At 42.6% G+C, this 13,575-nt stretch overlaps 1 protein-coding gene across 1 annotated transcript in view; it reads left to right on the forward strand.

Annotated features, from left to right (window-relative positions):
• Positions 1-1,753, forward strand: part of LOC110690256 — a 50,652-nt gene extending 48,899 nt beyond the window's left edge. Inside the window, exons 3-5 of the mRNA XM_021867082.1 lie at positions 747-933; positions 1,095-1,225; positions 1,460-1,753. Coding sequence (XP_021722774.1) covers positions 747-933; positions 1,095-1,225; positions 1,460-1,753 — 612 coding nt within the window. The remainder of the gene's footprint in view (positions 1-746; positions 934-1,094; positions 1,226-1,459) is intronic.
• Positions 1,754-13,575: the final 11,822 nt, after the last annotated feature.

The following is a 13,575-nucleotide window of genomic DNA, read 5'->3' on the forward strand; positions in this document are numbered from 1 at the left end:
TTAATATTATCGGGTATGTTGCCGCATGTGAAATGCTGGAGGTGGAACCCAGCTTTGAGGCATTCACCCACATGCACTTTCTCAGCCGAGCGCCTGCTAAGGGCGACGAAGGCTGGTACACCTTATCCACCTGCAAGGGGTACGTAATGGCAGTTGGCAAGGAAAAAAAGTAGAAGGACTGGAGAATAAAGTTCTACATAGTCCATTCCTCTGATAGCCGACTGAACCAGAAATACAATAGGTGAAACAAGCCCTCCTGGAAAGAGTGCCTTGCCCCCTCTCCCTAGGCGGGCCCAGGAGGAAATTTTTTACAGGGGTTTGTTCTAAGTGTCTTTTCGGACAAATAAGCAGGGGAAGAAAATAGTCGTCCCTTAGAGCTACATTCCCCTTTACAAGTGGTTAGAGGATGGGGTGTTCTTGGCCGCTTGTGGGCTAAGTTCTGAGATGCCGAGAGGTAGGCGACCGTCTGATTTTATGCAACTTTTAAATTATTTTTCAATGCTTGTTTATAAATTCTAACTCCCGCTTTTGGTGCAGACAAAGCTATGGAAAAGATCTCGGCAACAAGGATGGCGGCTGCCGTCTCAGCGGCGAAATATCGCTCGAACGTCCTTAATCGAGCGAGTGACGAGCAAAAAATAGCCGGGACCCCCAAGGTAGTTGTTTATGAAACTTGATATATTTTTCAGCAAAGGTCAATTTTTGCCCGCCTGTTTTTCTGACGCCTTTTCCTTGTGCTAATGTAGAGTGGCTCCACCAGACCTTCTCCCTCTAAGCAATCCCGATCCAAAATCCAAAAGACTGGGACAGGTGATGTGAGTGCATCCGGCAAGAACCGGAAGTACATTGCTTACAAGCCCAAAAGAGGAGACAACTCTACTCTCGAAGCTAACAGGGAGGTCAGCAAACCGGATGCCACTCAGGCATTGAAGGGTATCTTTAAGCAACCCACTACTACTTTCGGCTCAGCAGGAGAGAAGAGGCGTCATGGGAAGGAGGAGGAGGTTTAGCCACATGGTATAAGCCGCCTCTTCATTGAATATCATCATAAAGATAGTTTCTTAGAATTTTCTTGATTAACTTTAATCTTGCAGCTCCTGTGCAAAGGCCGACCGTTGTCCAGATGGCCAAGGAGATGCTGAGGGCGCTTGATCTAGAGGAAAAGGCGTCCGTGAGAGGAGTCGGCACCCTTATCTTGGATGCCATCTTGGGGAATCTCTATGAGGTAGAGAGTTAGCTTAATTTTCTTAATGTTTAAGCATATATCCGACTGGTCATGACCATTCGGCTTTTTTCTCATCTCAAGGCTATGCTACGCATCCAGGGGCTAAGGAGGCCAATCCAGGTTAAGTCCAAAGAGGTAACAGCCGCTAAAGCTCAAGCCGAGTCCTCCTTAGACCGAGCTTAATTTGAAATTGATCAAAATGAGCTACTAACCCTTGATATGATGTATTCCTAGGCGGATGCCAACCTGCAGCTAAAGATAGGCCTGGATTCGGCTCGCTCCAAAATTATTGACCTTAAGGCCGAAATTAAAGGTCTTAAGGAAAAGCTTGAGCCTCTGCAAGAGGACAAGAAAGAGGCCGAGAGGGCTAAGGAGCGGGTTGGTCGTCTGGAGATGCGCCTAGCGAACAAGGAGAAGCAGCTGAAGGCCAAGTCTAAGTCCCGAGCTGAGGAGGAGAAGGAGGCCCTTGTCAAACAAATGATGGAAGACTGTGAGTCCATCATGCGGATGGCATGGGAGGCGGTATAGCCGGGTGTTGACTATAGCACCTGGAAATCCAAGTTTGACCAAGCTAACGAGGATTTCAATGCTGAAATTCTTCGCCAATCTCAAGAGGAGGCGAACAAGACAACTGCTGAGGGGTGAAGAGTCCGACTCCTCATCAGGCTCTTCTGGGGACGAGCAGGGAGACGAGGAGGATGAAGAAAATGCTGAGTAGCCGGCGGGTAATGATGCGGCTGCCAATGTTGAGAACTCCCCTGCTACTTAAGCTTTTTATAATTTCTTTATGCGGCCGAATGGCTATTTTTGTCTGATCTTCCGGCCTGCGTGCCGAGTAAAAATGTATCTTTACCGACCGAGGGGTCTGGTTATTTAACAATTCTCCTGGCTTAGCCAGTTAACTCTTTGCAGTCATCAATTTTGACGATTGTTTAAATTTTATGAAGCATCCGGTCATTTGGCTGGTTTTATTTAGATTGGTGTTTATGCATGCTTTAAAAATTTTCAAAGGTTTTTTTTATGCATAGAATTTTAACTAAGTATTTTATCCCGTATAGTATGCGAATGTTCTTGCCCCTGGCCGGATGTCGATTGGTTTCGAGTGATTGGATTGATTGACTTAGAAATTATTGATACTTAGAAGAGTGTGTATGGTTTCTAGGTTAATCAATCACTATGGTGATTGCCCCAAACCAAGCGACAGACGGCCATGCAGAGCAGTCGAATCTTTAATTTTATTCGACCATAGGCCTCGTTAAAATAAGATGCTAAGTTTTAAATTAGCTTATTTATTTAAGAGAAAGTATTTCGCCTGGTTTGCCCAAAAGCAGAACAGGCGAATTCGGCCATAAATGCTAAGTTTTTGGACTTAGCTTTTTTTATTGAGAAAGAGTTCTCTACTTGCCTTGCCCTAGAGAAAGAACAGGCGCATCCGGCCTTATGCCTCGATAGCCTCTAATCATGAAACAATGACCTCTTTCCAATTGTACTAGAACAATTCGAAAGACTATCGACCTTTTAGATTTCACTTTCGATTAATTCAAACAACTACGGATGCATTTTTAGCATTCGGTAGGGTCGTTTGATGTATTAGTAGATGCTTCTCCTCGACGAATTCGCCCGTATGGACGTCGTCGGTTATCTGACTCATGTTGGAGCAGACTGTGGCCGTCAGCCTCTATTGTTTTATTATTATCCGGCCATTGGCCTCTATAAAAATGGTAAATAGCTGTTAAGTGTTGGACTTAACTTGAAAATAAATTAGTAGGATCGACTGATTTGGTGCAGTCGTCTCCTTTAGACGGAATGGGACGTCTGCTGTTGGGACAGACGTTGAAAATAGGGTGGTTGCTTGTACTTTGTACAGGCGACGCCTGCATAATTTACAAAAATTAGCAAAAAGACAAGTTTGGGAAATGAAGACATATTCTCATTAATCAAAACTTTGAAGCATTTACAAAAATTCTTAGAAGTAATACTTTTTTAAGTTGTCTACATTCCAAGTTCTAGGCAGCCGCCTTCCGTCTGGTTCTTCCAGTCGGTAGGTGCCGTCTCTTACTTCACAATAGATACGGTATGCGCCTTTCCAATTCGGTGTTAGCTTTCCCTGTTCATTCGCCCTACCGAATGCCTCCATTTTCCGTAGCACTAAGTCCCCCACTTTGAGAGGACGCTTGTGTACTCTTTTGTTGTAGGCCCGAGTCATTCTCTGACGGTAAATCTCATGGCACAAGCCAGCATTGCCCCTGCGCTCTGGAAGTGAGTCCAATGCTAGCCGCATGGCCTCCCTGTTTACTTCTTCGTCATACAACATGATTCGAAGAGTCGGCTCTTAGTGTTCGATGGGCAGGACAACTTCTGCACCATACACCATGAGGAATGGAGTTTCTCCAGTTGCCCCTTTTGCGGTTGTTCTGATGGCCCAGAGGACGTGTGGTAATTCATCCGCCCAAAGGCCACCAGCCCTTTCTATTTTCTTTTTGATTCCGTATGAGATTAACTTGTTGAAGGCTTCGACCTGGCCGTTTGCTTGGGGCCGGCCGGCTGATGCAAAGAAACTTGAGACCCCTTGGTCTCCCAACCAAGTCTTGAACTGAGGCGTCTTAAACTGAGGTCCGTTGTCAAAAACCATAGACATGGGCACCCCAAAACGAGTGATAACACTCCTCCATATGAAGGAGATGACATCTTTGGTCTTGATGTTTTTAACCGCCTCCGCCTCTACCCACTTAGTAAAGTAATCCACAGCTACCAGTATATAGGGCTTGCCGCCTGGGGCGGCTGTGTAAGGCCTAAGTATGTCCATGCCCCATTTAGCAAAGGGTATTGGGCTGTGGATGGCCGTCAGGTCTGTGGCCGGATGATGGATGGGCTTGCCAAACTTTTGGCACATGTCACATTTTTTTACCATTTCCATGGCATCCGACTCCAGATTAGGCCAGAAATAGTGTCGCCTAGCCTTTGTAGCTAAGGACCTGCCGCCTATGTAGGAGGCGCAGAAACCCGCATGCAAATCTTAGAGGACTTCTTTACCCTTCTCTAGGGTAACACACTTCAACAGAGGTTTCAAAAACCCAGTTTTGAAGAGTTCTCCTTGTCTCAGCTCAAAGTTTGTCGTTTTCTTCTTCAGAGAAGCCGCCTCCTGGGGTGAATTAGGGAGCGTGCCGTCTGCAAGGTAGGCCCGGATGTTTTCCCTCCAGGTTGAGCTTCGGTCAAGAATTCCAATGGTGTATTCATTAGATATACTTCTCTTTTCCATGACCTCCCAGAAAACTGACCGAGGGGTTTCACAGGAGGCGGATGATGCCAATTTTGACAGAGCATCCGCCTGATTGTTTGAAGACATGGGCACTTGATTTAGATGAAACTCCTCAAGTGTCCCGACTTCATTTTTGATCGCCTGCAAATATTTTATCATGGCCGGATGAGTGGCCTCGTACGTTCCATTGACCTGGAGTACGACCAGTTAGGAATCAGAGCAGGCGTCAATTTTCTTTGCCCCTACCGCCTTGCAGTACCGAATGTCGGCTAGCAGGGCCTCATATTCGGCCTCATTGTTAAAGACCTGGAACTTGAATTGCAATGCATATTCGTACTTATCTCCCTCAGGGACTTGTGAAGCCGTCTTAGAGGTACTCTCCCCACAGATGATGCCAAATGTTTCGGGGGTTTTTGTCCCTTGGGAGAGTTACAACACTAAGACTGGATTCAGCAAAGGGCGCCTGTACCTTCAAAGAAAACGGACCGCCGGATGGTCGGTGGTCCGCCTCCGAAGATTAAGTTAGTAAAGTATTCGGAATAAAACGTGCGGAAATAAAGTTATCTGCTAGGGTTCCAAGCTCAAGTGTACTGTATCTTGAGAGTGACAGTTCAGACAATGATTGGTATTCAATCAAGGTTAGGTCATAAAGTTGTCCTTTAAATATGATCCCCATAAATGAGGGGAATGTTCCCTATTTATATGGCTCTAGGAAGGTGTGCCCCTTCTAGGGTTTCGTGCCCTAGGAAAGGGCATGCCGCTTTTGCAGAGACCCTTGGGATTTGGGCCTTGAAAGCCGTCATTACAAGAGGGCCTAATCTGCCTGCCACGTGTCACCATCTGGAAGTGCCAGGTTGGCGCTCCTTCTAGGGACACGTGGTTGGCTAGGATTGGGCCAGCTGGTGGGTAAAAATACCCAAATCACTGATCACTAAAAGACCGGGATTTTGATTTTGATCCGTTTGATCATTTTTTGAACGGTTTTTGCTCGTTATTAGACGTAATGGAGCGCAAATCATCAAAATATTTTTAATTGCTTTGCATATTGTAGTTTGTTTTATTTTTTGTTACTTTTTTGCATCATATTGCATGCACACCGTGCTTTATGCCTTCCCCAAGCATACATTTTGAACGTTTTTTGTAAGAGTGCCTTAAGACGTTCCGTGGTACTGACGTTACAAATGTTCGGGTTTTCTTCTTTTTTCACGTCCGAAGCAAAAAGGAAGGCGTTTTCATGCAGCGTAAAAATGCAAATGGCGTATTGTACGACGCAATGTTGTATGGCGTAGGTGATGCGTAAAATTTCACTCAGCCCAAGCTTTGCGAGATCTACCTATCAGGACTAAAAGGTAGAGAATTACTGTAAGCGTTAGCTCAAAGAGTCGACAGGCACGCCGAATCTTCAAGAACATGCTCTTCTTGAATGGATACGGTAGTTAGTGCGATTACTAACTTACCGGACGGTTAGGGTGTCGAATCCACCACCTGTATAAAGAAGTGACAAGACGATGTCGCAGCTATGTAGTCACGTGCCCCCAGTCCCGAGACACGTGTACTCGTCTTGTGGACAAAACTGATGAGAGAGTTGCTGACTTTCTTCCCTCTCACTGAATTTTGATATATGCCTCACGTCCTAAGACATGTATTTATATCTTGTGGACTTCCGGCTTGAATACCGGACCCGGCTCAAATACCGGACCATTTCGGCTCGAATACCGAAAACCCCTTTTTCTTCTTTTACTTTGTTAAAGTCAGGCTAAAGTTTTAATGACATATCAAGGGACTTTAGACCAACGATGAAACTATTAACAGGAAATCCTCCCCTTTTATTCTTTTAAAACCGATCTTTTCTCATGACTTGACATCACCCAGAATACTTTTACTTGTAAGAGCGTTCTACAATTGACAAGGATAAATCTAGATTCTTTAGCGCGTTAAGACTAGGAAGGACTTTTTATAGCCTTAATAGCTACTTGTTTCAAACACTTAGCAAACCAAGGATTGTTTCGACATCCTTAGACATTACTGAAAGATTCTCTATCCTTAGGGAACTTCGCAGAATGAGTCTTGGATTTATTTCCTTGACTACTTTGATCATCATCTATTCTAGACTCGATCAAAGTGGGGGCTAACTGTAGACATTTACTTTTGGCCTCCTATCCCGACAGGAAGTGAAATGACGATAAATAAAGCCATCTTCGTGTGGGATCGAAGTATTTCTGTTGCGCGCGACACCCAGTGTAACTTTTAGAGTTGCGCTACAGAAGATTTGTAATTATTTGGAAATTATACGGAAAATATAAAATCTAATCTTACCATAAAGCCGCGCGCAAGACAAAAAGTTGCATTGCACATAGCAGGGCAACTCTATAACTTGCTCTAGGAAGCCGCGCGCAACTTCATCTATTGCGCGCGACACCTGCTGTGGAAGATTGCTCGAAACCCAAAACCTAATCATTTTCTATAAATACGAGCTTAAACCGAGGCTTCAACAGACAGAAATTAACCTAAAACTCTGGCGAAATAACTTGTTAACTTGTGCAACCTAGCCCTCTTGTCCTAAACACTCACCCTTTCAATACTTTGTTACTAAGGTGGAGGTTCCCCAACAAGAAGGTGTCCATAAGTGTTATAAACGGAGATCTAGCAAAGAGAAGTGGTAAATTCCCGAGCACTTAGTTAAATCACCTTTATTTTCTTGTTTAAAAGGACTTTAATTAATTAATTAATTAGTGTTGTTTGATCACCTTTAAAATAATTAATTAATCAATTCCACATAGTATCTTGCGTTAAATAAAGACTAGAATTGCATTAAATAATTGTTGGTTCATCACTTAAGTCAAGGCAAATCTTGTTTATTTATTGTTCTTTCACGAATATTATTAAATATGAATAACGACTTTTGCAATGTAATTCCTATGTTAATTATTGTTTGTAAATAAAATCAACTAACATAGTTTTAGGTATCGTGTTGCATATATTGTTTTGTGATGAAATTGTAAAAAAAAGGAAGACCTAGTAGAGGTCGTAGTAGGGCTAGGATGACAATTCCCCTCTAAAAGGAACGTTATCTTAGTACCCTCGCTCCCGAACTCATTTATGGTTTATAGACCAATTTGGGCATGGAAGAAAGGCATGAACGAGATTTATGAGTTTTTCCTAAAACTCATTGGCGACTCCTAATTTTTTCTTATAAATAAGCGTGATGATAAAATCAATTCTAATTCAAGCCCCCCCAAACAATCAGGAATTTAAATCCTAGTACACCCTAACAAGTGTAAAGTCCTAGTCTTTTAAGTGGCCAAGGGCATTTAAGGAGAGTACCCATTACGATGGGATCACCCTTCTTATACGTCGCCAGACAACAAGGACAGCGTCTGGCGACGAGGCCTTTCGCCTGGCGGCACAGTCAGCGTTTGGTGACGACGTCAGCTTTTGGCGATAGAAAGTCAGCTTGACGACAGCTTATCTGTGCTACGCAAATCAATTTTTTTTCGATCACGATTCGATTTTGTACATTGACTATACGTTTTTTATCCCTTTCATACACATTTTTTCGATTAATTTAAGCTTAATTAATTTTAGGCTTATGATAGTAAAAATTTAATTTTTATTTTTTTCTTTTTGGGGGAGAAAGTCGGATACCCTCCATTGATAATAAAATTGACGGAAATTTTTTGCGCAACAATTAGTCACAATTTTTTCACACACTCACATGCACATAAAATAAAAAAAAAATAAAAAGCAAAGATAAAATAAGCATAATAAAGTTGAATAAACAATATGTCTAACATAGAAACCATATAATAAAAATTAGCAAAGTCCAACAAGTCAAATAAAATAAACACAGGTACACCTACAGTGCCAGAGGACGTGAATGGGAAGGCACTCCCAAAGTGTCAAAGAACAAGGTAGATCGTGGAGCATGCCTCTCACAGGCTATAGGATCGCCGACGGGAGCGACAGAGCAGTGCCAGCCCATCCAAGCTCACTCTGGTGCTGAATAGCCAACATTGAGGCTGCGGCGGCTGCTGCGACAACGAGCCAACCTCGTACGTCCCACCACCCCCTAAAGGAGTCGATGGCATGCCTCCTTGGCCTACCTGCCTAGCGCATGCACCCTCAGACGAAGAGCCTGAACCCTCCAGTCTCTTAGGTGGAGCCGTCTCCGATCGGCCACCGTCACCCCAGGAAGAGGTACGATGACGCCTCGAGTCAGACCTCCCTCTCCTAGCCTCAGGTCTCGCCTGAGTGTGTGGAGGAGGAATAGGTTGTTCCTGCAAATGTAAACCATATCAGATGGTAAATAAGTAGATACAAGCATGAGATAAGGATAAGAGAAATACCTTTGCGGTGTCGTCACAGCGACAAGAAGCTCGATCCCTCAATCTCACCAGCTAGTAACAAAAGGCATCTAAACCCCTCGCCATCCTCATAACCACCTCGCGAGAGAACTGTCAAGAGACAAATCAGTAACAACCAAATATATATATACAAGTAAAAGGCAAACAGATGACCCACCCAAGTCTGGTGTCGTGGTATCGACTTTTGATAAATTGGTGATCCTGAGGAGCCAGAGGAATCATCTCCTAAACGAGGCCATACATCCTCTGATAGGTGATAGACACAGGTGGAGCGATGAACTTTGTGCGCACATCCTACAAAATAAACTAAGTAATTAATATCTACTTGGGGGCTATACAAGAGAAAAATACACAAGATAAGGAATACCTCCTCTCCTCCCTCTTGAAAAATAGGTGGTGTAGCCAAGAGCGGAAGGAGTGCCTCTGTGTAGCATAGCTCCGGACGAGCATGCGTCCGCCAAGGTGTGCCCTCTGGCGCCCTACTCACCAAGGTCCTCAACCTTGCCTTATCAAATATATGCCGAGGAGGGGAGCAAGAACAAAAAAAGCCTCTAAGGAGTGCTTAATAGCCACTCTCTTGCCTAGATAAACCGTAGCCTCATACGTCCCCTGGAAGTACCGACGTTGAGCGAAGTTGCGCATCAAGCGCATAAATGTCATAATCGACCCATAGCCAAAACTCCATGGCCGGCTCCTACAAAATGCATAATCCTTAGACAAAATCCTACTAAAGGTATAAAAGGAAATTGTTTAAGAACATACCGAGAGAATCAACTCTCGAACACGCCTAGCAGTAAAATCCGCAATGTGACCGCATCCCCAACCGGCAGCAACGGGGAGCTCGTGAGGTGAAGGTCTTAGCGGCACAAGAGATGGGAAGTACTCATAAAACCAGATATATTAAAATAAAGAAATGTCAATGAATGCCAATACAGATATAGAGCTAAATCTAAAAGAAATAAAGTGTACCTCTACGACTCTCCAAAAGCTGGAAAGCGCGATGTTTCCCTCAAAGGAGCTATGACGACTAGCAAGTCGCAGTCCGAATAGGAAGTCCGCGTAGGCTAAGCTGACCCAATCATACGACCCGATAGTAACAAGGTCGCGAAGAGCAGACAGGTAGTAGAGTAGCACCCGACTACCTTTGTTAGGTGAAAATTTCCCTGACAACAGGATAGGAGGAAAATTTTGCACCCGCTACTCTAGGGTGGTCACATTGTCCTGAAAGGCTGCCGTAAGTGTGGTCCGGCGAATGCATCTAGTGCTAAGCTACGTTGGATCAGCCTCAGCACGAGCCCAAATGTTGATAGGAACCAATATCTACAATACCTCTGGAGAGAAGATAGTGATCTCGCTATCGAAAAGGATCAGGACCAAAGTGAACACTAATCCCGTGATGAGAATGAAGTCAGTAGGGGTAACAGTCCTTTCACCCCTAGGAAAATGAAAGGTGTTGGATGTGTCCCAAAAGAACTCCACCAAAGCTCGAGCTACATAGTGGCTCTATCCAAAAGAGTACATAGCCTGGGTGGCTCGCAGCAAAGGAGTCAATCTACATGACTCCCACAAAAGGTGCAGAACGTTATGGTCACAGAAGTATGTATCGTACAAAGAGCCGATGGTCGAGTTGCCAGAACCATTGTTGCGGACCTTCCCGCTGTAATTCTCTCGTTGGACGCGCTTTAAAATATGGAACTCTGGTGCAAAAAACAGAGTACGCTCATCCCACTCTGAAAACCACCCTAGAGAAGAAGAGGTCCCTACACCGACATCAACGGGATCGTCCTCCCGATGAGCCTCCCTAGAACGAGAACCCGAACCTCGTCGTCTAACCATGCTATAATATGTAAAATACCAGAAAATTAAGGTTCTATAGTGTCTAAGGTTCGCCTAGCCACATGATACTATGTTCGTAAAAAACAGAGTACGTAGTACTAAAACAGAGCATAATTTCAATTCAAGCATAAATAGCAATTTTCAACAACCAAACAATTTCTTGCAATACTATGACATATATTGTGACAAATTTGACAAGAATGGCTAGCAAAAACACGAAGAACATGTCACATTGTTCTCACAAACTCAAGGGATTCAACAATGGCAATTTGTTCATTTCTTCACCAAATTGAGTAAAATAAGTCTCAAAATGTTCTAAACATAATATAAAAACATAATCACGCAATTTTAAGGCATAAAATTTAATGAACAAAATGAATAAAGCATGATTGGGTTCGATTTTTTTCGAATATCCGCGCACAAATATCTCCGAATTCAGCAAAAACCGAGTTAAGTTTGGAAAAAACTTACAAGGGTCGGGAAAATAGTTGAGACAAAGCTTTGATTTGCAACAAATTTAATCGAATTTGGTTGACAAACGAGCAAGAATGATCAATTCGAAGCTTCGAGCGAACAAGAACAATAGCAGCAGCAGTCACGGCAAATGAAGAAGAAAAGGGGTTTTATTTCAAAAACTCGACATTAGCGCCAGGGATTTTGTTAAAAATAAAGCATCTTTAAAATATAATTATCAATCCTAATCTTGTTATAGTTAAAAAGAACCTTCTAGTTATTCCTAGAAGACTAAAATCAATCCTAATCACTTCAGGAATAATAATTAATAGGTCCTCTCTAGATTATTGGGCCACATTTAATATCATTTGGCCTAACTTAATTTAATCCATAACTTGCCCATAATTCATCGAAATCGGGCTTATAATATATCATTGGAAAGCTCTTTTCAAGCCCAATCCAACTACGCTATTATTGGACCCTTCTCGCGGACTAACCCAAATTGGGCTTGCTAATTTTTATAAATAGGGTAAGAAAAAAAATACTTTTGAAAACAGTAAGCGAAATATTTTAATAAAAACATCCTCATCATTAGACTTTCCACACTATCACTTCGTTCGATAATCAGATGACGTGAAAGGTATTCATCATTGGGTTTGTTTTGGGGAGACACATTTGGGTGTCTACAGAAGCCCCCACTTTGACTGAGTTTGGAGAAACGCAAGTTTTGAAAACAAAAGTCAAAGTAGCGAGAGGAACGCAAGTATGGTTATTATGATGCTTCTTATTTGTTTCCTAATATCATGTTAGGGTTAAAGATTTGATCTTTAATGTTTATTGACAAGCTAGGGTTTGTTACTAATCTTGTTAGTATCATGCCTAAGATCTTGCTATTATTATTATTATTATTATTATTATTATTATTATTATTATTATTATTATTATTATTATTATTATTATTATTATTATTATTATTATTATTATGTGATTATTATAATGTTGCTTGATATTTATTATTGTTGTTGCTTGATCATGAAAGGAATATTATCCATCGAACAATTGTATTATTCTAATAGTGGGTTCTGAATTATTAGAAAGCTAATATATTTAGTAAGGTTAAGTGATCAGAATGCCTGGGTGGAGGCCGCTTCCAATCAGTAATATTAATGCATAATTAATATTACAACATAACGAGCCAAAGCGACGAAATAATTCAGAAGGAATTAATGAGTCGACCAAGTAATATTTATTTAGACGTCGGAAATTCGAGCGTAGAGCGTCGAAACCGATCGTCGGAAGTCAAGTCGAAATTAATAAAAGAAGATATGAGTTAATAGTAATAAATCAACTAATTTCCCAAAATACCCCTAGCATCGGAGTGCCCCGAGAAATTCGAGTGCTAGGGGCATAATGCATAGCATGGTGGCTAGTATGAGCACCAAGCCGAGCCTTGGTGGCTAATGTGTGCTAGCGCACCATTGCTAGCAGCCAAGGACCAACCTCGGCATCTAAGGGAAGCGAGTTGTAGCAGCCCGTACTCGGAGTGCGCGGCATGCTTGCAATGAGCAGCAGCAGCCCGCACTCAGAGTGCGTGGCTTTCTAGCCGCAAGTAGCAGCAGCCCGCAACTCCGTAGTGCGGGTAGCTTGGTCGTGGAGCGGGTAGCTGGGTCGTGTGCAAGGGAGGAGTAAATAGGAGCCTTGAAAGGGAGGACATGTGGCATATGGAGAGGAAGATAGTGGGAAGCAAGTTTGGTCCCCCCCTCTCCAAGTGGCCCTCACTTGCTCTCTCATGTATAGTTGACATTTGTTGATTTATTACTAGCTTGCTTAAATAATTTATTTTACCTTTAAAATAAAATGTAAAAATCTCACTATCCCACATTGGTGGGACATACAATCATACTCTCATCATTTCCTATAAATACCCAAGTAAAGGCATTGGAAATGATGCTTGAGTAAGAGTTGGAAAGGGGATCACAAGTAAGTGAAAACCCTTGAACTCAAGAGTTGGAAAATGTATCATATTTAGTGAAAGCCTTTGAACTCAATTACTCGGGTTTATCAGTCGGGTCTTGCTAACCCCCAGAAATTGGACTTTGTCGGTGATCGTTGATTGCTGGTGGATTAACGTCGGAGGCTTCGTAAATTTGAAGCTAGCTTTCAAGTAAGAGCCCAAGCGGTCGGGCGAAGCACGCTCCAAAGGTAATCGTTTTATCTTAATCTTGTGATTAATTTAATTATGGCTATGGTTTAATTTATTGTGAGTGCAGTCTTGTTTTTGGGTTTGTTTCCGCGGTGAGTCGGACTCACCAAACCCCAACAGATCACGCCTTTTATGCATGTTTAAAGGGAATTTGTACTTGTAATCACGCTTAATAAGATAATTAATAATCTTGTTTAGGGTTAATATGATTATAATTCAAGTGATCGCCAATAAT

The sequence above is a fragment of the Chenopodium quinoa genome, unplaced genomic scaffold (genome assembly GCF_001683475.1).
Source record: "Chenopodium quinoa cultivar QQ74 unplaced genomic scaffold, ASM168347v1, whole genome shotgun sequence".
NCBI lineage: Eukaryota > Viridiplantae > Streptophyta > Magnoliopsida > Caryophyllales > Amaranthaceae > Chenopodium > Chenopodium quinoa.